Raw genomic sequence first — 26358 nt, forward strand, 5'->3', positions numbered from 1 at the left:
GTATGTACATCTTATATGCTGGGAAAGTCTTCTGAACATATGGCCCTGACAGACGCATACATCATTATTAACTCCCATTGGAAAAAAAACAACCACACGTATACCGCAAGTATGTGTTTTTTTGCAGGATGTTTTTAAAAGGTATGCAGATGCATACCGTCAAGATATTTGCCAAGAGGGCACTGTTGTTGCATACACCGGGACCATAGAAGACTATGAACACATTTGGCTTGTATGTTAGGAACATTTCCCGGCCTACACCTTTAATGTGCATTGCAAACTCAGTGGGAACATAGCCTTGCATTGTTTTACGGGATGAAGCACTACTTGTGTTAATAAAACCTAAAAAGCACTACTTGTGTGAATAAAACTTAGAAAACACTTTATGACCACCATTCACACTTGCTATTGTATGCAGCCCACTGGTACTGTTTAAGGAGGTTTTCCGAACTATAGTAAGTAATAGCATACAACTAGGATATGCCATCACTTACTTATTGATGGAGATTTGACTGTCGACCCCCACTAATCCTTAAAATGAAGGATTTGCAGCAATAGCTAAGTGCTGTGGCTACTTCACAGTGTCTCCCTGCACAGCGATGCTCCCCACTTGAATGAGGCTCTGTTGCAATTTTCTGCACACCAAGTGGCTGGGAGCGCTGTCGTGCAGGAGAAAAGCCGAAGGCAGGATACCTATCTTTCGGAATGTTACAGAAGACTAGCGATATGCCATAACATTCTATGATGGGAATACCCCTTATAATGTTGGGTTATACATTGTAATTATTCTTTTTTTTTGCAGATGGATAATCAACCGATTCTATGACCAATGATTTTACAATCACCCACTTTAATTGTTTACAGTCTTTTTTTTAGAGTAGTCTAATAAGTAATAAGTAATCTAATAAGTAATCTAATTAGTATTCTGTTAGCTCATTAATGATGCATTATTTGTCTTGCATGATATTAGCAAGGTTTTCAATCTGTAACTTCTGTAGTCAATAGAGTGCTTGCCTTCAAAGCATGTTATATTCGTCACTTCCAATTATGAGAGACTTGTGTGCAGATAGGGAGAAGTGAATAAAGCATATATGGCATATGTTTTCTTTGCTGATTACATATTGATAATGTCAGCATTTCGGAGGCATAAGGGAGTGTCCGGTGGGATATTATTACTTTGGATCTCGTTCCCATCCAACCGTAAAATTTGGAGCTGAGAGAAGCTGGTGATGTCCACATGTGTGCAGAAACTTTTGACTGTAAATTCTGGAGAAAATAGAATCAAAATTATTGCGCAAGTTAAGGCATTAAAGGCATATATGACATTGTTTCACAGGATTTAATGTAACAATTTATTGCCAATAAAGATTAATTAGTAAAACCGCAACAACATTAACAACAATAACAATAACAATAATTGTCGATTAAAGGTAAACTGTTATATTAGGGAGGGGGAGGGCATTTTAAACGTACCTTTTTTCGTGCAAGTTGCGTGACTGAGAAAATTATGTTTAATTCCCCGGTGGGCCAATTGCAAGTGCCACTGAGGTGGGACTTGATGTGCAAATTCTCCTGCACTACACACAGCAAGACTCGCACCTCTGCTCTGATGACGGCTCTAGTGGTCTTCTGATTGGTCGCTAGAGCTTTCACTCAGAGCAGAGAGTGGCATTTTCGACCGCCGCATCGGGGGAATCAAAGGTAGGTGTCAAAACTGCTGACAGGTTCCCTATAAGGATTGGTCAGATTGTTCAGTATACACAAATAAGACTGAACACATTGGTTTCTTAGTTATGTATTTGCATAAACATAATGAAATACAACATTTAATACTATAAGGCCTTTTAACATTTAATTCTATAAGACCTTCCATTTTACTAGGCCACATTTATTGGAAATGGAAACGTTACATTTTAAAATGAATTCATTCTTTTTTTAGAAAATAAGTTTTGAGGCTACTGTGAATGGTATCTGTATTAGGGAGGTTTTTAGTCATACTGAGTAATAATCATGCATACAATGATAGGATTGTCTAACTCCTAAATGAAGTGATAATCTTGGAAGGTATACACACACATGTGGAAAGCTATGACATTCTATGGCTGCTATGGGGTCTTTGGAAATGAGGACCCTGCACAAGTTGGCCACATTAAACATTTGTAGGGTTTCCCATTTCCATAGGGGCTCAGCATTAGAAAACAACTTGGAGGGTAGTCAGCCCAGCGGTCACATGGCTCTTCTCAATTATAAGTCATGGGAAGGGTGCTTTACACAAGACGTGGGTCTTCCTATGCTGGGATAAAGGGAGTTTTTTTGTCAAAACTCAATTTTATTAGACAAAAAAAGAAAGCAAACAGGCAAAAAAAAAACACATATATTAAAGGTGTAAAGGCAAAGGAAAGGCACGCATGCCTAGTACTATCTTGGAAAATGTCCAAACAAATCAGCAATGTCAATGACATTGCATATTGTTTCTGGCTAACACGGTACTACACTATTTTTTACTGTACTTCAAACAAATCAGAGAATAATATGACTCTAAGGCTTTATTCACACAAACGTGTCCATTTTGCGTGCGTAAAAAACGCAGCGTTTTGCACGCGTTGCAGTTCCGTATGACATCCCTGTAGGGTGCGTGTCTGCGTTTTTTACGTGCATATGTCATCCGTATGCCACGCGTTTTTCACGTCAGCAAAATAAACTGAAGGAGGTGTTTTTCTTTTTCTCATCATTTCCTTAGCAACTCTTGCATGAATCATGCACAGCAGATGGATGTGTGTTCGTGTGCTATCCATGATTTTCACGCACCCATTGACTTCAACTTTAACGTGCGTAACACGGACATGAAATACGCTTGTGTGAATAAGGCCTAGGCATCAGAAAAACATTACTACAACTTGGAACAGCAAAAACTCGCACATGACAAAAAACATAATATCTATGGCATTAACATCAGGCTTAAATATATTTTATATATATATATATATATATATATATATATATATATATAAATGTATATATATATATATATATATATAAAAACACTAAAATTTGAACAGCACATTCCAACTAGATGATATAAAATGTGTATGCAGGTGCAGGAGCACCTGTGACTGGAAATATACAGCAGAAGGGCTGATTCAGACGAACGTGCCGTTTTTGCGCACGCAAAAAACGCTGCGTTTTGCGTGCGCAAAAGGCACTTGACAGCTCCGTGTGCCCTGTTCATATGGATGCGCGGCTGCTTGCTTTTCGCGCAGCCGCCATCTTTATGACACTCCGTTTGGATGTTTGGAAACAGAAAAGCACGTGGTTTTACTGCTATTGCGCGAATAACGCTTGTCCCACGGAAGTGCTTCCGTTTGGCATGCGTGATTTTCACGCACCCATTGACTTCAATGGGTGCGTGATGCGCGAAAAATGCAGACACATAGAACATGTCGTGAGTTTTACGCAGCGCATTAACGCTGCGCAAAACTCACGGACTGTATGCACTGCCCCATAGACTTCTCTAGGTCCGCGCGAGCCGACCACGCAGCCGGGACGGACGCAAAACACGTTCGTCTGAATCCGCCCGAAAAAGAATGGCGACAGCACACTGCGAATACTAATGCCACCTAAACCACAAAATATAAATAAATATGCATCACTGCTAGTCACAGGTGCTCATTTTATATCATTTTGTTGGAATGTGCTGTTCAAATTTTTGTTGTGTTTATGTGATCCATATATGTGGGGTTAGTGTCTGCCTCCACTTGTTGTTCTTGCACTCCTCCCATTCTGCCCTGGGTGATTTTAATTAGTTGAATGCTGGATCCTACCATCCCCAGGTATATATGTAGGCTTAGTCCCAGTTTTGGGTGTATGTGCAGCGTAGGTCCCCACCTTACAGAGGTCGCCTTGTCTTGGCAGGTGGTCAAACACTTTTTGATCAAAATATGCACTAAGAACCTCCCTATTTTAAATAGATTTAGCAGTTATGCATATTTATTTATATATTTTGTGGTTTAGGTGGCATTAGTGTCGCAGTGTGCTGTCGCCATTCTTTTTCTGTTTTATTTATATATATATATATATATATATATATATATATATATATATATAAAAGCAGCACTCTGTGCCAAATTCCAACATGGTAATGGGGGCTAGCAGGTAATCCAGATCCGTGGATTATAAAGTACAGGCTGGTCCCAGCAGAATGCCATAGGGGGAGGCCACCATGATCAGGGATGTTAGGAAGGGAAGGAGTTAAAGAGGCTCTGTCACCAGATTTTGCAACCCCTATCTGCTATTGCAGCAGATAGGCGCTGCAATGTAGATTACAGTAACGTTTTTATTTTTAAAAAACGAGCATTTTTGGCCAAGTTATGACCATTTTTGTAATTATGCAAATGAGGCTTGCAAAAGTCCAAGTGGGTGTGTTTAAAAGTACAAGTCCAAGTGGGTGTGTATTATGTGTGTACATCGGGGCGTTTTTAATACTTTTACTAGCTGGCCGTTCTGATGAGAAGTAACATCCTCTTCTCTTCAGAACGCCCAGCTTGTGACAGTGCAGATCTGTGACGTCACTCACAGGTCCTGCATCGTGACGGCCACATCGGCAGCAGAGGCTACAGTTGATTCTGCAGCAGCATCAGCGTTTGCAGGTAAGTCGATCTTACCTGCAAACGCTGATGCTGCTGCAGAATCAACTGTAGCCTCTGCTGCCGATGTGGCCGTCACGATGCAGGACCTGTGAGTGACGTCACAGATCTGCACTGTCACAAGCTGGGCGTTCTGAAGAGAAGAGGATGTTACTTCTCTTCACAGCGCCCAGCTAGTGAAAGTATTAAAAACGCCCCGATGTACGCACATAATACACACCCACTTGGACTTGTACTTTTAAACACACCCACTTGGACTTTTGCAAGCCTCATTTGCATAACTACAAAAATGGTCATAACTTGGCCAAAAATGCTCGTTTTTTTAAAATAAAAACGTTACTGTAATCTACATTGCAGCGCCTATCTGCTGCAATAGCAGATAGGGGTTGCAAAATCTGGTGACAGAGCCTCTTTAAGGAGTTAGGGGTGTGGTTAGGAGGGGGCGGATGTGAGGGGGGCGAGGTCAGTTTACTTAAGGGTAGGAGAGGGAAAGGCGTCGCCATCTTTAGTAACAGCACAGGGAAGCTTGTAGCAGCACAGGGAAGCTTGTCCAGGATTTGACAATGGATGCACTACTTACCCAGCTCCGGGCAGCAGTAGCAGAACGAGGCATGGCCTGGCTAGCGGAGGGGCTGGGGCTTTCCGGCCCGCTGTCTGGGGCTCCGAGCTCGGCGGTGAGCGGACGAGGAGAGGAAGATGGGGAGCCCCCTGGTTCAGGGGCGAGTACGGAGGACGCGGCCGTGTTTGGATCTGGGGCGCAGGCGGTGCCGTCCTCTCCTCCCCGGCGGCGGTCACGTCGCACGAGGCCTCCGGAGAGGTTGAGCCCGGAAGTGATGCCACGAGCCAGGCGCAGGGTAAGGAGCCCCACGAGGGACCCTCCAGGCCGGGCCCCTCGCTCGGCTGCCGTGAGCAGGACGGCCTGGTCTGAGAGGAATCCTGGAAGCCGGCCTGGCTCAGCGGAGGTGGTAGGGCAGGCGCCCATGCATCCGGGACCTCCCTCTGCCTCCAGACGACGGGACCCAGGACTTGCGGTGGGCCGTGCTGGCGATGCTCCAGTCGGGCGGCCCACCTGTACCCAGGATGATGCAACCAATTCCAGGCGTGTGCCACGGTCGGTGGTGACACGGCGGGCAGGAGGGCGGCTACCTGCGGGCCGCAGGGTGGTCGAGCCCCCCAACAGACGGGCGGAGAGGCCCAGTTCATCGGCGCAGTTACGGAGCGCTCCATCAGAAGGTCGGGGATGTCATGCATGCGGCGCTTGTCCTGGCCCGTCTGGGCAGGATGAAGTGGACGACCGTGAGTTCGGTGACCAAGAGGGACGTCTGGATGGATCCTTCGCCCCGGCTGGTGGGGACACAGCACCTGCGCAGCCCGGTGAGTCGCTGTCTCCTACTTTTTCATTGCCTGCTGTATTTCGGTCCCCAGGGGTAGGGGGTGGGGGTTCACTTTTGCCTACGGGATTGCCGGGGTGTAGCAGGGGGATTACAGGAAGTACGGGTGGTGGGGGTGAGATTCAGGAATTGTTGTGTTGTGTGCGTGACCTTTTGGCGCGATGCGGAGGGGGGGCGATAGGTTCTCCATCCCCGGTTGCAGCTTGGGTGGGGCCGTCGGGGCCTGCAGTGGTGGATAGCACGCTATGGGGAGCTGGGGTAGTGTCTAGGGAATCGGGCGTGGCAGTGTCGGTGCAGACAGAAATGGATGTGGCAGTGGATGAGGTGCGGTTGGACGATAAGGCGAAGGGCGAGGTCTATGTTTGTTTTGAGGGCCCATTGGGGGCGCATCTGAAACCGGAAGTAAGGGAAAAGATATGGAGGGATGAATATGTGGAAATTTTTTTCATTGTTGCCGTTGGAGAAGTTCAATTTAGATAAAGGGAAGTGGTTGGAAAGCAAGAAGGAGAAGGAGGAAAAACGTCGGTATCGATTGATTCCCCAAACTTTTGTTAATTGGTTGCAGGCTTTTGCTATTTTGGCAAGCGTCATTGGACAGAAGACGCCGGAACATTGTTCCGGCCTCTTCTGTTATATGGATGCTATCGGAGAGGCTCATCGAGTTTACGGCGGGCAGACGTGGCTGCGCTATGATGAGCAGTTCCGGCAGCGGAAGGCAGTGAGACCTGACATTAGGTGGGATAACAAAGACATAGGGTTATGGTTGCGGGTCATGGCTCCAGTGCGTTTTGGCCAGTCCTTTCAAGGGGGTGGGGCCGGGGTGGCCGGCCCCTCATTGCCTTCGGGGGGGGGAGCAGGGGGGGCAGGAGGAAAATCCGGGTTCTGCTGGCAGTTTAATGAGGGCCAGTGTAAGTTCGGATCGGGTTGTAAGTTCAAACATAGCTGCTCCTCCTGCGGGGGGATCTCTCACGGAGCGGTTAAATGTTTTCGGAAGGGAAAAGGACGAGGGGCCGGGGGCGCTAATCAAGGGCCGGACACCGGTGAGGAGGGAAGACATGGAGCCCTTTCTAAATAGGTACCCTGATAGGTCCAGGGCAAGTTTGTTGTTGGATGGTTTTCGGGTTGGTTTCCGGATCCCTGCCCCTGCTCACAAGGTGCCGTTTACCTTGCGTAGTTTGCGTTCAGCGTTGCAGTATCCAGGGGTAGTAGGGGATAAGTTGCGGAAGGAGGTGGAGTTGGGGCGCATGGCAGGTCCGTTTGAGAGTTGCCCTTTACCAGAGCTGGTGGTGTCACCACTTGGGGTGGTGCCTAAGAAGGAGCCGAATAAGTTTAGGCTCATACATCATTTATCTTACCCGAGGGGGCGATCGGTTAATGATGGGATTTCTCCGGAACTTTGCTCGGTGGCTTACACGTCGTTTGATGCGGCAGTTGCGTGGGTGCGCCGCTATGGTGTGGGTGCATTAATGGCAAAAACGGATATTGAGTCGGCCTTTCGCCTCCTCCCTGTGCATCCTGACAGCATACGGTTGTTAGGATGTTATTGGGACGGGGCTTATTTTGTGGATCGCTGCCTCCCTATGGGGTGTTCTATTTCCTGTGCCTATTTTGAGGCTTTTAGTTCTTTCCTGGAGTGGGTGGTTTGTGAGGTTGCGGGGGTCTCATCGGTCATACATTACTTGGATGATTTCCTGTGTGTTGGTCCAGGCGGGTCTTCGGTTTGTGCTACGTTGTTGAACACGATAGAGTGGGTGGCAAAGAGGTTCGGTGTGCCTTTGGCCCAGGACAAAACGGAAGGACCTAGCTCCTGTCTGGTCTTTTTAGGAATCACCATTGATTCTTTGAGGATGGAGTGTCGGCTCCCGGAAGATAAATTGGTAGCGTTACGGGCGGAGGTGGACCGGGCTAGACATTTGCGTAAGATCACGTTACGTGCTTTACAGTCATTATTGGGTAAGCTTAACTTTGCTTGCAGGATTATGCCCATGGGCCGAATTTTCAGCAGGCGGCTGTCGGGAGCGACGGCTAGGGTGACAGCCCCTCATCATTTCATTCGTCTGACACAGACGCTGAGGGCAGATTTGGCAGTTTGGTTTGAGTTTTTGCATCGTTATAATGGGAGGTCCTTGATCATGGTCCCGGTGGTTGACAGCGTGGATTGGGAGCTGTTTACAGATGCTGCGGGGGGCGTGGGATTTGGGGCTTACTGCAAGGGTCAGTGGTGCGCGGCGCGGTGGCCTGAGGAATGGGCGGAGTTGGGTTTGGTGAAGAACCTGGCATTCCTAGAGCTGTTTCCCATAGTAGTGGCGGTGGAAATTTGGAGTGAGAGGTTTCGGGACAGCAAGGTACGGTTCCATTGTGACAACTTGGGCGTAGTGGGGGCCATTAACAACGTGTCAGCGTCATCCCCCCCGGTCGTCCGGCTTTTGAGGCACCTTGTTTTACGTTGCTTGTCTTTGAACGCTTGGGTTGTGGCGGTTCATGTGCCAGGGATCAAAAATGACATCGCAGATTCTCTTTCTCGCTTGCAGTGGGAGCGGTTCAGGATGGTGGCTCCGGACGCGGAGGAGGACGGGATCGCTTGCCCGGAATGGTTGTGGGGGCTGGGTTACGAGCCGCAGGAGGTTTGATTCAGGCTTCGCTTGCGCAGGGTACTTGGGCTGCTTATGATTCGGCGTGGCGGGAGTGGGAGAGTTGGTTGGCAGTTCTGGAGGGTGTAGTGACGGATGAGGATCGGGTGGTGGCGGTGTTAGTTTTTCTGGGGCAAGTCTCTATCGCGGGCTGGTCAGTGTCCAAGGTGAATCGTTTTGTGGCAGCCCTGGCTTTTGGTTTTAAGGTCCGGGGGTACACGGATGTTACAAAAAGTTTTTTGGTTGGCCAGGCCCTGAGGGGGTACAGGAGAGGGAGGATGTTGCCGGATCGGCGGCGCCCTGTGTCGTTTATGTTGTTGGAACAGTTGTGGGGGGTGTTGTGTGACATTTGTTTTTCCAGCTACGAGGTGACCCTGTATAGGTTGGCATTCTCGTGGGCATTTTTTGGGGCCCTGAGGGTCGGGGAGCTGGTGGCTCCCAGCACAAGGAGACCTGGGGGGTTGAGAATGGAAGATGTGTTGGTAACGGATCGGAGTGTGGAATTCTGGATCCGGCGGTCTAAGACGGATCAAGGGGGTCGGGGTAAGAGAGTGGTGTTGGGGGTGGCCAAGGGGGTCAGGATGTGCCCGGTCGCCTGCTTTGCGGGGTTCAGAGAGGTCTCAACGGTGCGTAGGGGACAGTTGTTGTGTCATGAGGATGGGTCCTTTATGTCCCGGTATCAGTTTACGTGGGTTTTTCGTAGGTGTCTGCGGAAGTTGGGACTGGAGGAGGCGTTGTTTTCCCCCCATTCTTTTCGGATTGGGGCAGCGACGGAGGCGGTGGCATGGGGGTTGGGTGAGGAAGTGGTAAAGCAGATAGGTCGATGGGATTCCCGCCGCTTCCAGCTGTATGTGCGCCCTCAGTTTATATGATAGTCCAGTCGTAATCCCTCCTTCTCTACACTCCCTCCGGCTCCCCTCATCGTTTTTCTCTCCTCCTCCATGTTTCGCTTGCATCCTTACTCGTTTTGTTAATCAGTGGTTTTATTTTTCAGGACCCGCGGGCCGATTGGTGTGGATCGTCGAGCATTCCTACGTTCATTGGGGTGCGGAGCGGGCGGATGTTCGTCCAGACGGGCGGCAGTTGGGTTTTCGGCGGGAGGATGTAGTCGTGCGGTGGCTGGGGAGTAGGGGGATGCTGTGGAGTCGGGTGTTGCCGGACGTGCATCGGTTTGCGCTGATGGACAGGGCCCCGGATGTCTTGGTGTTACATGTCGGGGGTAACGATTTGGGTAGTCGTCCTTTTCGGGAATTGATCAGGGATATAAAATACGATCTACTCAGGTTATGGTCCGTTTTCCCGGCTATTAAGGTGGTGTGGTCAGAGATTGTCCCGCGGAAGGTTTGGCGGCATGCAAGATCGGTGCAGCGGTTGAATAAAGCCAGGGTTAAGGTTAATCGGGCAGTTTCGGGTTTCGTGGTGAGAAATGGGGGGGTCTTCGTGCGTCATTATGACTTCGAGGATGGCCAGGGTAATTATTGGCTAGGTGATGGTGTGCACCTGACGGCCGTGGGGATCGACCTGTGGACTCTGCGCCTGCAGGAAGGTATCGAAAGGGCCCTCTCGTTGGGTGGGGGCTCGCATACTTAAAGGTGTCTAAGTATGTTCGTGTGGCGGATTGGGGGTCCTTGGAGTTGGTGGTAAATTACTGTGGGGGGGGGGGATTCATAGGGGGTATGGTCCCTCCCCAATTTATTATGGTTGGTAGTCTGCTCAATTTGGGCTCCTGCTGGGTGGTGTCCCGAGGAGTGGTCAATTAGGGCTCCCGCTGGGTGGTGTCCCGGGGAGTGGTCAATTTGGGCTCCCGCTGGGTGGTGTCCCGGGGAGTGGTTGCGGTTGAGGTCAGCCAACTGCAGGTATAACGGTGCCCCTGAGCCAGTAGGGTGACGGCTGGGAGTAAAATACTATGCAGGTGGGCTGTTTCGTGACAGACTTTTGTAGCTCCAAGGACTCCCCTTCCATTGTTATTATTATTTGTAAATTGTTGTTCTTGATGTTTGTTTGTAAATAAAATGGCTGCTGTGGCCAAATTTATCCAACCCAAGTGTCTGAGTCTTATTAGAGGGACAGGGGGTTTGGGAAAAGGTATGGCCATTAATGGGGAAGGTGAGTAGGTGAAGCCACTTCCCCCCCCCGGTAGGAGTGTACGCACTCTACAGTCCCCTGATCATGCATAAATGAAAGAAATCCCACAGCACTCCGATGGTTCCAAAAAATATATGTGATTTATTCAGTCAACAACTGCAACGTTTCCCTCCTGCTGAAAATTATCTCGCCACTCATTTGATTGCAGCAGCCAATATGCTCATTCCACTTCAATGGAGAAGTTCAGATCCACCTACAGTTGCTATGTGGAGAGAAAGGGTTCATCAAATATGCAGAATGGAAGAGTTAGCCAGTTAAGAAAATAAGAATAGGGATCTCTTTCTCAAAACCTGGCGGCCGTGGCTGGATCATGTCCAAAACACTCAAACTCCGTTCCAGACATCTTCCTTTCCAAGTAATACATAAGTCTTTCTCTTCCCCATAGATAAATCTCTGACTATAATTTTTATATATATTTTATTATATATATATATATATATATATATATATATATATATATATATATATATATATATATATATATAAATAAATGAAAGAAATCCAAAAAAAGTTCCAAAAAAGATATGTGATTTATTCAGTCAACAGTTTCCGTCCTGCTATTGGACCTTTTTCAAGCATACTGACACACCAACACATACAGTATATATATCATGTGCCTCATTATCATAATGAAGAATCATTAATAAAGTGCACAGACAAAAATATAGTACAAAATATGAGTAAATGTATAAAAAACACATATTACAATTATGAAGATTGTGTAAAGTGATAAAATCCAGTGTAAATATGGAAATACATTTAAAAACAAACGTATTATAGCCTGATTATCGCTTACTTAGAAATGCAAACATATGTATAAGGGGCAAGGTCTTCAGGCCACTCACAAATCGCTGACTTGATGTGTAAGATGAATGGTAACATAATATGAACACTATTGGATATATAAAAAGATAAAGAAGAAAATTCCAAAATATTTACATGTCTATATTGTTCGTTATGGCCATTTTTTCTAATGTTTAACCAAAACTTTATATACTGTATGTATAAAAGCCTGATACAGGCACATGTATTACAGTTAGTAATTAATTTGTTGTTTTGTCACTTTGTTATAACAGCTCTACTGTATGCATTTATATATCAAACATTGAGGCATTCCTCGGTTTGATTTTCTCAAATATTACTATTTTGTATAGACCTAGGCACAGATCACCATGTCCTACTGCTTCAATAAAAGAGCTTCCCTTAGAGATATGATTGCCCAGTCTAATACACAGCTCCGGCTTTTCCATACCTTCAGTGTCTTCCCTACCTTTTTGCCTTGACTTCATTCCTACTGAGCTGGTTCTGCGCACGCGCGGGTTTCCGCATCATGTTTCCATGATTGCGGTCCCGACGTGTGCGCATAAGCAATGTTCATATGCCATTGATTTTAATGGCATCAGCCCTCCTGCCGTGCGCGCTGCGCATGCGCCAGGGCCGCCGCCAGGTGCACATGGTTTTGACCACGGCGCGTGCGCACTGCGCACGAACGGAGGTTTGTTTGGTCATTGCCACTAGAGATGAGCGAACAGGGACAACCGAACCCGGTTTCGGTCCGAACATCTGGAAAAGTTCGGTTCGCAGTGAATCCGAACTTCACCGCGTTCGGCCGAACACGTTTTGACCGAACCCGGCTAAATTTTGGCGCCTGCGTAGTCAGCATTCCCTGACTGACTGCCACCTTATGAGTCACTGATTTTCCGTTACGCGACGTCAGGAGATAGTCACTGTCCAGGGTGCTGAAAGAGTTAAACGATCGGCAGTAACTGTTTCAGCACCCTGGACAGCGACTTCCGATCACAATATACATCAACGTGTAAAAAAAATAGAAGTTCCTACTTATCGATAACTCCCTACTTCTTCCTCCAGTCCGACCTCCCGGGATGACGATTCAGTCCAAGTGACCGCTGCAGCCAATCACAGGCCAATCACAGGCTGCAGCCAATCACAGGCCAATCCCAGGCTGCAGCGGTCACATGGACTGCCACGTCATCCAGGGAGGTCGGGCTGGATGTCAAGAGAGGGACGCGTCACTAAGGCTAGTTAGTACTTCTCTTGGACTATTGTCCTTTTGATGTCGACATACAGACTTGGTATAATCTATCAATTATATTCTATATTGATGGCCCTCCTTATGCAGTAACATTGTGTTTGATTTGCGGAGGTTCGTTTTCGGACCTCTTGCGCGTGCATTATAAACAAAGCGTCGTGTGGTTGCTACGCAACCGGACACGTCTGTGATGATGACACGAGCATGCGCAGCTCTGTTTGGAGGACGCCAGATAGTTTAACTACACGTGGAAGCCAACATGAATAATGAATAGACCATTCATTTACACATCAAGTCAGCGATTGGTGAGTGGCCTGAAGACCTTGCCCCTTATTCATATGTTTGCATTTCTGATTAAGGGATAATCAGGCTATATTACGTTTGTTTTTAAATGTATTTCCATATTTACACTGGATTTTATCACTTTACACAATCTTCATAATTGTAATATGTGTTTTTTATACATTTACTCATATTTTGTACTATATTTTTGTCTGTGCACTTTATTAATGATTCCTCATTATGATAATGAGGCACATGATATATATACTGCATGTGTTGGTGTGTCAGTATGCTTGAAAAAGGTCCTATAGCAGGACGGAAACGTTGCAGCTATTGACTGAATCAATCACATATCTTTTTTGGAACTTTTTGGGGATTTCTCTCATTTATATTTATATATATATATATATATATATATATATATATATACACAGTATATAATAAAATAAAATATATATAAAAATTATAGTCAGAGATCTATCTATGGGGAAGAGAAAGACATGTATTACTTGAAAAGGAAGATGTCTGGAACGGAGTTTAAGTGTTTTGGACATGATCCAGCCACGGCCACCAGGTTTTGAGAAAGAGATCCCTATTCTTATTTTCTTAACTGGCTAACTCTTCCATTCTGCATATTTGATAAACCCTTTCTCTCCACATAGCAACCGTAGGTGGATCTGAACTTCTCCATTGAAGTGGAATGAGCATCTTGGCTGCTGCAATCAAATGAGTGGCGAGATCATTTTTAGATGGGTGGTGATGCCCTTGGGACCACCAAAGCAAAATAAGCTCCTGAGTGAGTTTAATAGAATTAGGACATATACAATTTAATGAAATATTGATATCCGACAAATAAGAACGAATATTGGGGCAGTCCCACCATATATACGAAATAGTACCATTAGGTTCGTCACATCTCCAGCAATTATCTAGATTTACAAGTCCAATACATTGAAGATAAGTAGGAGTCCTATACCACCTGGTAACTGTTTTAAACGAGTTTTCTTGCATACCTGTGCATCTAGAGAAGCCATGAGAGTTTGCGAGAATTTGTGACACTTAGTTCCTTTTCCCAAGCTATCAGGTATTTAGGTTTATCTGATGCTTCGTTCAATAGTGGACACCTATACAACTTTGAAAGTAATTGTTTGGGGAGAGAGGATGGAATTAACAAGTTTTCCAGTCATGTAGGATCTCTAGGATAAAGGGAATTTGTTTTGTTTTTGTTTTCGTCCCAGAAAGTGATATTATTTCTGGAACACCTTTTTTTATTATCACATACGAGTAGGACGACACTGTTCATGGATGGAGATGGTAATTCTGCTGACAAACCGGATGACGTCACTAAAGATCTGAGGAGCTGACCGGCATCCGAAATGAGCTGCCAAAGCCTGAGCCGTGCTGCCGACATGATAGGAATGTATGGGGACAAGCGATCATACATAGCTCCTTGTGAAAGGAGAAAACGAGTGCTGAACAACAAGCTGTCTCCCCTAACTCCCAAATGACAGCATATCATATACCTCTATTACACCCAACACCAGTGCTACCAGCACTTGCACTGGTTGTAGGAGCAGTGTGTACAGAACACTAAAATGTAGCAAATTATTTTAAAGTCCGATCTGCCCATATTACGGAACAAACAACAACCTTGTTTACTGGGAACAAATCACATTGATATTTCACATATTTATTTATTGATCAGTGCAGGGCACTCTGCCCATGTTAGAAAGGTAAGAAAAACTTGAATACTGTGAGTGAAGAGCACCAAAATTGCAATATTTATATGAGAACGCAGATACAGTTGACACCAGCACCAGTGGCGTAACTATAGGGGTCGCACCACATCAATGAAAAGTTACTATAGTAACTGGGGCCTATGTAAAAACTACACGGGTCCCTGTTACAATAGTAAATGACAGTACTTACCCCCCTCTTTCTGGAGCACAGCGGAGATTCTGACGTCACAGCGCATGATGTCACGACGCTATGCGCTGCGCACAACATCCCGACCCTGGATGGAGTCAGGACCTCCGCTGCGGCCGAAGAGTAGGGTAAGTTTAATATTACAGTCTGCTGAAGCTGATGGGTCGGGGTCTGAATCTCTGGACCTCCGCCAATCAGCTGTTTTGAAGGGGGTGCATCACTCATACGATCGCTACTTTCCCTTCATTACTGTCACTTTCTCACACTGTGAATCACCGACACGAACGTGCAGCGATTCACAGTGTGAGCATCTAAGGGAAATCGAGGGGAAGCAGCGCTCATACGAGCGATGCACACCCTTCAAAACAGCTGATTGGTGAGGGTCCCGGGATTCGGACCCCGACCTTTCAGCTATTAATGGCCTAACCTGAGGATAGACAATCAATGTTTAGGGACTGTATAAGATTACTGTCTGCTGGACCCTGTATCTAAGCCTACCTTAGACTTAGGTACAGGGTCCAACAAACAGTATCACACATACACATGGGCCCTGTATCTAAGGCCCTGTTCACATCACCGATGCCCTTCCGTCTGAGGTTTGCGTCGGGTAACCCGTCAATAGAAAGGCAAACTGAAATCGTAACTTCCGTTATCATCACCATTTATCTCAATGGTGACGGAAACTTTGCTAATGGTTTCCGTTTTTCACCGTTGTGAACAGGTTCCGCTGTTTTTGCGGAATCAATAGCGCAGTCGACAATGCAAAACAACTGAATCCTGTCACAATGGTGACACACGGAAACCTTTAGCAACGTTTCTGTAACCATTGAGATCAATGGTGAGGGAGACGGAAGCTGAGGTTTCAGTTTGCCTTTTTGTTGAGGGGTTACCCGACGGAAGCCTCTGATGAAACACCTCAACGGAAGGGCTGCGGTGATGTGAACAGGCCCTTACTAATGTTCTGTTTTGTGTTTTTTTTACAGGTTTGGTTGTTGTACTACGTTGGATTCGAGGACTACTTTGATGACGGCTTTTTTATTCTCAATAAAATGGTTAACGAGGGCTGTGTTGTTTTTTTTATTTCAATAAATCTATTTTTTATATGTCCTTGTATTTTTTTTAAACTTTATTGCTACCGCTTTAATAATGGTTGTTGACTGATGGACAGCGTCCATTACTAAGGCGGGGCTTAGTGTTAGCCAGTGAAAAGGCTAACACTAACCCCCATTATTACCCTGGTACCTACCGCCACCAGGGATGCCGGGTAGAGCCGGGTATGATCCAGTACCCAACCATCTGTACTGATGGTTGGGCACTGGGGTGGCCACAGGCTGCTACTATTAGGCTGGGAAAGGCCAAAAACAGTGGCCCTTCCCACCCTGTTAATGCTAGGCTGCTGCTGCTGTGTTGTATATTGCTGGTTATGAAAAATCGCGAGAACCCTTCGTCATTTTTCAAAAAAAATAATAATAATAATTGGAAAGCACTATGTGGGGTTCTTCCATTTTTATAACCAGCCAAATACAACATAGCAGCAGCAGGCTAGCATTACCAGGATGGGAAGTGCCACAGTTTTTGGGCTTTCCCAGCCTGATAATAACAGCCTGCGGCCACGCCATGTACTCCTCCATCACTACAGATGGTCGGGTACTGGATCATACCCGGCTCTTCCCGGTACCCCTGGTGGCGGTGAATACCAGGGTAATAATGGGGTTAGTGTTAGCTTCTTCATGTCTAACATCAAGCCCCGCCTTATTAATGGTCAATCAACCAGCAGCTATTACTAAGGTGGTAGTAATAAAGTTTAAAAAAATACAAAGACATAGATAAAATATTTTATTGAAATAAAAATCCCACACACAACCCTCATTAACCATTTTATTGAGAATAAAAAAAACACCGTTATCGAAGTAGTCCTCGAATCTGTAGTAGTCCAAAAACCGAATTTATAAAAAAACACAAACACAAAAATAATCAGTAACACATAAAAAAGCAAAATAATTCTTACACTTACCTCTCCTGCCTTTCCTGGGTCCAGCGCTGGAGCCGCAATGTCAGCGAGTTGGGCCTTATATCTAATTCTAACATGTGAGATACTGTCTGTTGAGCCGCTGTATCTAATCCTATCCATAGCTATATAGGGTCGTAGTGCTATAGATATGCTGTCATATATATATATATGTATATATATATATATATATATATATATATAGATAGATAGATAGATAGATAGATAGATAGATAGATAGATAGATAGATAGATAGATAGATAGATAGATAGATAGATAGATAGATAGACATATATTTACTTGGTATTTGGGACATTGGTCATATGTCCAAACGAGACCTTGCACCCTGGCTGTACGTATTTTGATGAACGGTGCTGCTTGTTTATCCTTTGTTTGAACAATTCCTTGACCTACAAGCTTTGCACGTTTGCATGATGTCTACCCATCAGGATGTTCACCATACTACATCAGATGTTTTTTCATACACCGAGGCGGACTTGGAGAGGATACTCCAGGGGGCGGTGGGAGATACTGCTTTCCTGTCTATACCTTCAATGGTGGAACTGAAGAGAAAATACGAATATGAAAAGAAAAGAACCATTACAATGGGACTCCATTTAACCACTCTGAGTGAGTACCTGAGATCACACCGTATACCTAGAGGTATGAGATCACAGATGAGACCGAATTTGTATTTCAAAACAATGATTTTTGCACAAAGTTTATTCAAATTTCAAATAAATATGCAATGGAAGTATTACTATTAAACATCGAGTTTTTGCAAGTTGATCTACACTCAATACAGGAGAAAGTGACAAATATTGAGTCTACATTAAAAACATTGTTATCTACCCAAGATTTTGACGACTATATGACCAAATTGAATATCTATCTGGATAAGTTTCGCTCTGGTTTAGAAGAAACGAAACGCCAGAAATGGCAGAGATTTAGATGACTACACGAATGGGAACATCTATAATTGGCAGCTGGAGCAGAGGAATTTTCGCAGCTATATATGGGAAATGATCGCTCTCAAAGTAGAAGAAGAAGACCAGATGGGGGACAAGATACAAGAGGTATCAACTACTCTACAAATAATGATGATCGTGTCTGCGATCGCGATTTTTTTAGGTGGAACATTAGAGAGGAGGAGACAATCCCAGCAGTATACCACCGACAAAGAACCAGACGTGGAGGCAGGAAACACTGCAAGCAACGGAAGTGCCAGACATCCCAGGACACCCAAGCAGATTACGACACGAACACAAGCCCTTCGCAAGATGGACGCTCAACCGAGTCACCCGAAACACTCGTGGTAAATATTTCCTCAACTTCATTGACAGAAGCACAGGTTTCTGTACTTGATAAGGGGTTATCTTTCTGTCCGACGAGTAAAACTGATTGGTTTAATTTAGAACTAGACTTACAATTTTTTTTTCGTACAATAAAATTGAAAACTTGGTTTGCTGAACAGAGCCATGAACCTAGAGTTGAGTTGCCTAGGGAACTTAAGCTTGCTGATTTTGATCTTTCCCTGAAGAGTGATTTTGTCCCCTTCAGCAGTGTGGTAGCTATTGAAACCTTCATGACAGCAATTAAATTAGATGTGGAGAGTCTGAGAATATATTCGATGACAACTAAGTTTAAAAATCCAAATATGACTAGAGTTGAGATGGAGGCACTTACACAATTAAGAGGGAATAAAAATATTACCATTAAATCAGCCGATAATGGGGGAGCGGTTGTAGTGATGGACACAAACAAATTTATAGAGGAAATCATGAGACAGCTCCGTGATCAACAAGTATATGATTTGTTAACCAATGACCCTAAGTTGAACATAGGGAAACATATTGATAGATTACTGGATAGAGCAGTCACACATGACATTATTGATGAGAATTTGAGAAAATACTTATCTGTCCAACATCCTATAACACCCATTATATATATACTCCCTAAAATCCATAAGTCTCCCATTGACCCCCCAGGGAGACCAATAGTGTCCAGTATTGGGTCGATTTTTGGTAATATATCGATTTTCCTAGATAAAATGCTACGCAAATATGCGATGGAGGTGCCCTCGTACATACACTACCGTTCAAAAGTTTAGGGTCACTTAGAAATTTCCTTATTTTTGAAAGAAAAGCACAGTTTTTTTCAATGAAGATAACATTAAATTAATCAGAAATACACTCCATACATTGTTAATGTGCTAAATGACTATTCTAGCTGCAAACGTCTGGTTTTTAATGCAATATCTACACAGGTGTATAGAGGCCTATTTCCAGCAACCATTACTCCAGTGTTCTAATGGTACATTGTGTTTGCTAACTGTGTTAGAAGGCTAATGAAAACCCTTGAAAACACTTGAAAACCCTTGTGAAATTATGTTAGCACCGCTGTAAACAGTTTTGCTGTTTAGAGGAGCTATAAAACTGACCTTCCTTTGAGCTAGTTGAAAATCTGGAGCATTACATTTGTGGGTTCGATTAAACTCTCAAAATGGCTAGAAAAAGAGAGCTTTCATGTGAAACTCGACAGTCTATTCTTGTTCTTAGAAATTAAGGCTATTCCATGCGAAAAATTGCCAAGAAACTGAAGATTTCCTACAACAGTGTGTACTACTCCCTACAGAGGACAGCACACACAGGCTCTAACCAGAGTAGAAAGAGAAGTGGGAGGCCCCGCTGCACAACTGAGCAACAAGACAAGTACATTAGAGTCTCTAGTTTGAGAAATAGACGCCCGACAGGTCCTCATCTGGCAGCTTCATTAAATAATACTCGCAAAACGCCAGTGTCAATGTCTACAGTGAAGAGGCGACTCCGGGATGCTGGCCTTCAGGGCAGAGTGGCAAAGAAAAGGCCATATCTGAGACTAGCTAATAAAAGGAAAAGCTTAATATGGCCAAAAGCACAGAGACATTGAACAGAGGAAGATTGGAAAAAAGTGTTATGGACAGACGAATCAAAGTTTGAGGTGTTTGGATCACACAGAAGAACATTTATGAGATGCAGAACAACTGAAAAGATGCTGGAAGAGTGCCTGACGCCATCTGTCAAGCATGGTGGAGGTAATGTGATGGTCTGGGGTTGCTTTGGTGCTGATAAAGTGGGAGATTTGTACAAGGTAAAAGGGATTTTGAATAAGGAAGGCTATCACTCCATTTTGCAACGCCATGCCATACCGTGTGGACAGCGCTTGATTGGAGCCAAATTCATCCTACAACAGGACAATGACTAAAAGCACACCTCCAAATTATGCAAGAACTATTTAGGGAAGAAGCAGGCAGCTGGTATTCTATCTGTAATGGAGTGGCCAGCGCAGTCACCAGATCTCAACCCCATAGAGCTGTTGTGGGAGCAGCTTGACCATATGGTACGCAAGAAGTGCCCATCAAGCCAATCCAACTTGTGGGAGGGCCTTCTGGAAGCATGGGGTGAAATTTCTCCCGATTACCTCAGCAAATTAACAGCTAGAATGCCAAAGGTCTGCAATGCTGTAATTGCTGCAAATGGAGCATTCTTTGACGAAAGCAAAGTTTGAAGGAGAAAATTATTATTTCAAATAAAAATCATTATTTCTAACCTTGTCAATGTCTTGACTATATTTTCTAGTCATTTTGCAACTCATTTGATAAATATAAGTGTGGGTTTTCATGGAAAACACAAAATTGTCTGGGTGACCCCAAACTTTTGAACGGTAGTGTACGTGATACAGGAAATTTTTTAACGAAGATTAAGGGCATACAGATCCCTATGACAGCCCTGTTGTGTTCATTCGATGTAGTTAGCTTGTACACATCGATTGACCACAGCAGAGGCTTGTTGGCAATATACAGAGTCCTCCCTACGGGGAATTATACACCAGAGTGTATTGATTTTCTCCTTTCTCTATTGGAGGTTGTCTTGAGACAGAATTATTTTTTATTCAGAGACCAATTTTATCTGCAGCTGAGGGAAACGGCAATGGGTGCCAACATGGCACCCACATATGCCAACATTTATATGGCAACACTAGAGAGAGAGTCGGTCTATGTGTCCCACCACTTCAGGAATGTCCTGTGGTGGTGGCGATACATAGACGATATCTTCTTTATCTGGTTGGGCACTGTGACAGAACTGAATTTTTTCCATGAATTCATGAATGATATAGATTCTGATATCAAATTCACATTCAATTTTTAGATACTACTATTACAAAATGTGAGACGGGATTAACAACGGATATTTACATTAAACCAACAGATCGTAACAATTTATTGAAGTTCGAGAGTAACCACCCAAGACGACTGGTAAGGGCACTTCCCTATAGCCAGTTTTTGAGGGTGAGACGTACTGTGGAGGGGGAGGACAAAACCATGAATAGATTGGAAGACATGGGTAGGAAATTTGTCTCTAGAGGCTATCCAAAGAAGTTGGTGGAACACCATAAGGATAGAGTGATGAAGTTGGATAGGGAGTCCTCGTCTGGGAGAGTAAATTGTAAAATGAAGAATAAATCGGATATGACCAAAAGAGTACCTTTTGTATCAACATATACAGAAACGAGTAACAGTTTAGCTGCGATAATACGAAGACACTGGCCAATTTTAAAGAGTCATTTGAAGTACGTTCCAGAATTTGATTTACCACCTTTAATGTCATATAAACGATCGTACAGGTGGGCCATTTATATGGATACACCTAGATAAAATGGGAATGGTTGGTGATATTAACTTCCTGTTTATGGCACATTAGTATATGGGAGGGGGGAAACTTTTCAAGCTGGGTGTTGACCATGGCGGCCATTTTGAAGTCGGCCATTTTGTATCCAACTTTAGTTTTTTCAATGGGAAGAGGGTCATGTGACACATCAAACTTATCAAGAATTTCACAAGAAAAACAATGGTGTGCTTGGTTTTAACGTTACTTTATTCTTTCATGAGTTATTTACAAGTTTCTGACCACTTATAAAATTTGTTCAAAGTGCTGCCCATTGTGTTGGATTGTCAATGCAACCCTCTTCTCCCACTCTTCACACACTGATAGCAACACCGCAGAAGAAATGCCTCCCGATCTGACCGCCTTAGACTTTTATCTTTGGGGTCATCTGAAGGCAATTGTCTATGCTGTGAAGATACGAGATGTGCAGCAACTGAAACTATTGATACTGGAAGCCTGTGCTAGCATTTCTTCTGCGGTGTTGCTATCAGTGTGTGAAGAGTGGGAGAAGAGGGTTGCATTGACAATCCAACACAATGGGCAGCACTTTGAACACATTTTATAAGTGGTCAGAAACTTGTAAATAACTCATGAAAGAATAAAGTAACGTTAAAACCAAGCACACCATTGTTTTTTTTGTGAAATTCTCAATAAGTTTGATGTGTCACATGACCCTCTTCCCATTGAAAAAACTAAAGTTGGATACAAAATGGCCGACTTCAAAATGGCCACCATGGTCAACACCCAGCTTGAAAAGTTTCCCCCCTCCCATATATTAATGTGCCACAAACAGGAAGTTAATATCACCAACCATTCCCATTTTATTTAGGTGTATTCATATAAATGGCCCACCCTGTATAATCTCAAGGATAGATTGGTAAGAGCTGATGTAGGTGGCACTAGGGAGAATAGACAGACATTCTTGGGTACAAAAAAACTTGGCTGTTACCCATGCCTTAACTGTATTAATTGCACATATACAGTGAAGGAAATAAGTATTTGATCCCTTGCTGATTTTGTAAGTTTGCCCACTGTCAAAGACATGAACAGTCTAGAATTTTTAGGCTAGGTTGATTTTACCAGTGAGAGATAGATTATATTAAAAAAAAAAATGAAAATCACATTGTCAAAATTATATATATTTATTTGCATTGTGCACAGAGAAATAAGTATTTGATCCCTTTGGCAAACAAGACTTAATACTTGGTGGCAAAACCCTTGTTGGCAAGCACAGCAGTCAGACGTTTTTAGTAGATGATGATGAGGTTTGCACACATGTTAGATGGAATTTTGGGCCACTGCTCTTTGCAGATCATCTGTAAATCATTAAGATTTCGAGGCTGTCGCTTGGCAACTCGGATCTTCAGCTCCCTCCATAAGTTTTCGATGGGATTAAGGTCTGGAGACTGGCTAGGCCACTCCATGACCTTAATGTGCTTCTTTTTGAGCCACTCCTTTGTTGCCTTGGCTGTATGCTTCGGGTCATTGTCGTGCTGGAAGACCCAGCCGCGAGCCATTTTTAATGTCCTGGTGGAGGGAAGGAGGTTGTCACTCAGGATTTGATGGTACATGGCTCCATCCATTCTCCCATTGATGCGGTGAAGTAGTCCTGTGCCCTTAGCAGAGAAACACCCCCAAAACATAATGTTTCCACCTCCATGCTTGACAGTGGGGACGGTGTTCTTTGGGTCATAGGCAGCATTTCTCTTCCTCCAAACACGGCGAGTTGAGTTAATGCCAAAGAGCTCAATTTTAGTCTCATCTGACCACAGCACCTTCTCCCAATCACTTTCAGAATCATCCAGATGTTCATTTGCAAACTTCAGACGGGCCTGTACATGTGCCTTCTTGAGCAGGGGGACTTTGCGGGCACTGCAGGATTTTAATCCATTACAGCGTAATGTGTTACCAATGGTTTTTTTGGTGACTGTGGTCCCAGCTGCCTTGAGATCATTAACAAGTTCCCCCCGTGTAGTTTTCGGCTGAGCTCTCACCTTCCTCAGGATCAAGGATACCCCACGAGGTGAGATTTTGATTGGAGCCCCAGATCGATGTCAATTGACAGTCATTTTGTATGTCTTCCATTTTCTTACTATTGCACCAACAGTTGTCTCCTTCTCACCCAGCGTCTTACTTATGGTTTTGTAGCCCATTTCAGCCTTGTGCAGGTCTATGATCTTGTCCCTGACATCCTTAGAAAGCTCTTTGGTCTTGCCCATGTTGTAGAGGTTAGAGTCAGACTGATTAATTGAGTCTGTGGACAGGAGTCTTTTATACAGGTGACCATTTAAGACCGCTATCTTTAATGCAGGCACCAAGTTGATTTGTCGCGTGTAACTGGTCTGGAGGAGGCTGAACTCTTAATGGTTGGTAGGGGATCAAATACTTATTTCTCTGTGCACAATGCAAATAAATATATATAATTTTGACAATGTGATTTTCTGTTTTTTTTTTAAATATAATCTATCCTCACTGGTAAAATTAACCTAGCCTAAAAATTCTAGACTGTTCATGACTTTGACAGTGGGCAAACTTAAAAAATCAGCAAGGGATCAAATACTTATTTCCTCCACTGTATGTTGAAGGGAGAAGTGTTCGCACATCCCTTCACTAGAGAGGAATTTAGAATAAAACACTATTTAACCTGTATGTCGGATCATGTAATCTATTTGTTACAGTGCCCCTGTAATTTGCTCTATATAGGGGAGACGACTCTGGAGTTTAAGACACGGTTGAATAACCATAGATTTACAATTAGGAATAAACGATTAGATCTGCCAGTTTCCAAACATTTTTGTGAGGCTGGCCATACAGAAAAAGATTTGCGTTTTAGGATCATTGACCATGTAGCGAAATCTAGACGAGGTGGTGATAGGTTAGCTCAATTAAAGAGACGAGAGTTACAATGGATCTTCAAACTGAATACACTTCGACCATATGGTCTTAATGTAGATTTTAAATTGAAGGGTATCGGCTAGGGGACGGTGGATCCGACTCTGGCGTTTTCTCTCCAAGTTGGCGTTGGGGTTGTCTTTACATAATTTGCATATTCTGTATATGATCATATTTTATGAACTATTATTAGAGTATGAGTTATGTATACTAACTCTAAATTTTTGTATTACAGATAGTTATTACTGAAGGACTCACCTGATACGGTTCCCCTCGGTATATGAAGTAAAGACAATTTTATAAAGTAGTATAAAATATAAAAAAATTTTTTTTTTAATATTTATCTCTTCCTCTCCTCAGTTGTATCTGAGTCAGTGAGTGACTATATGGGTTGATATTACATAAACATCGCGATAATGCGATTGACATTATATAAACACCTTGATAATGCGGTTTATTTAGAACTAGGTCCTGTAATAAGAGTGTATGTGATACACAATATTATGCTAATTTGGATTATTTCAGTGGAGTTTGCAAATTATGAATAAAACACACAAATACGTATTTATATTGAAACAGATTTAGGTCTAATAATTTAGATGATATAGTATGGTCTTTGATTTGACCAAAGACCTCTATTTATTTATACACTTTACAGAAAGATTTATATATATACATAATTTGCAAAAACATATGTCTCCATTGAAAAAACGCATGTATTATAGCAAAAACGCATGTATTATAGCATTCAAGATAAGGAAAGGAAACCAGGAAGTAATTCTTACCTGGCACACAATGAGTTACTGAATGTGGGCTGGACACATGCTGAGCAATGGGTGTGCTTGTCATACTGTGCGTTCCAGGACTCAGCTACACTCAGAGAGAAGAAGTAGTAGAGATTTCTCAATACCAAACAGAGGAGGTGTTCACAATGAGGGCATCTGTAAACAGTGAGTCTCTTTGAAATGTAAATGTTATTCTATTGTTATTTGTAACACCTGCACTGGGTTAACCCCTTAATGACCAACCTATTTTAGACCTTAAAGGAACAGTGTCATCACAAATAAATTTTTTATATGTTAAAGATGTTAGTGCTTTAATAAAAACGTTTATATTCATTTGTGTGTTTGTGTTTTACTGTTTCTTATTTTTACACTTTTTCTTCCCTATGGGGGCTGCCATTTTTTGTTCCATTTCTGTGTGTGTCGATTAACGACACACACAGACATGGAGTACGGCAGCCACAGTCCCATAGGGACTGTGAACGGCTCCCGTCCCATTCACGTCCGTGTACGGCGTCTGTGTGGGAACTGCGCATGCGCCGCTCCCACACAGTCCTATTCGAAATTGGCGCCGTCCGGCGCCATTTTCCTGTGGACCGGAAGTCGCGGCCGGACTGTAATATTACTACTTCCGGTCGCGGCTTCCGGACTTGTGCACATGGAACAGCGGCAGCAAAGGGAGCGGACGGGCCGGAGGGAGCCGCGGCGGCAGGAGCAGGTAAGAGATTTCAATGTATGTTAGTGTTTGTGTGTGTTTACTACTGTATGTAAACCTACTACACTGTGGGTTACCTCAAAAAATGGCGACACACAGTGTAGGAGGTTAAACCTTTCAAACCCCTCGTTTATCCCGGCACTAGCCAGGATAAAGGAGGGGGGGATGCTGAGAGCTCACTAGAGCG

The 26358-nt window shown here is 44.0% G+C and overlaps 1 protein-coding gene across 1 annotated transcript in view; it reads right to left on the reverse strand.

Annotated features, from left to right (window-relative positions):
* Positions 1 to 1038: 1038 nt before the first annotated feature.
* Positions 1039 to 26358, reverse strand: part of FMOD (fibromodulin) — a 36624-nt gene continuing 11304 nt past the window's right edge. Inside the window, exon 2 of the mRNA XM_075850647.1 lies at positions 1039 to 1266. Within this exon, the coding sequence (XP_075706762.1) occupies positions 1115 to 1266 (152 nt within the window). The 3' untranslated portion in view covers positions 1039 to 1114. The remainder of the gene's footprint in view (positions 1267 to 26358) is intronic.

The sequence above is a fragment of the Rhinoderma darwinii genome, chromosome 2 (assembly GCF_050947455.1).
Source record: "Rhinoderma darwinii isolate aRhiDar2 chromosome 2, aRhiDar2.hap1, whole genome shotgun sequence".
Classification (NCBI taxonomy): domain Eukaryota; kingdom Metazoa; phylum Chordata; class Amphibia; order Anura; family Rhinodermatidae; genus Rhinoderma; species Rhinoderma darwinii.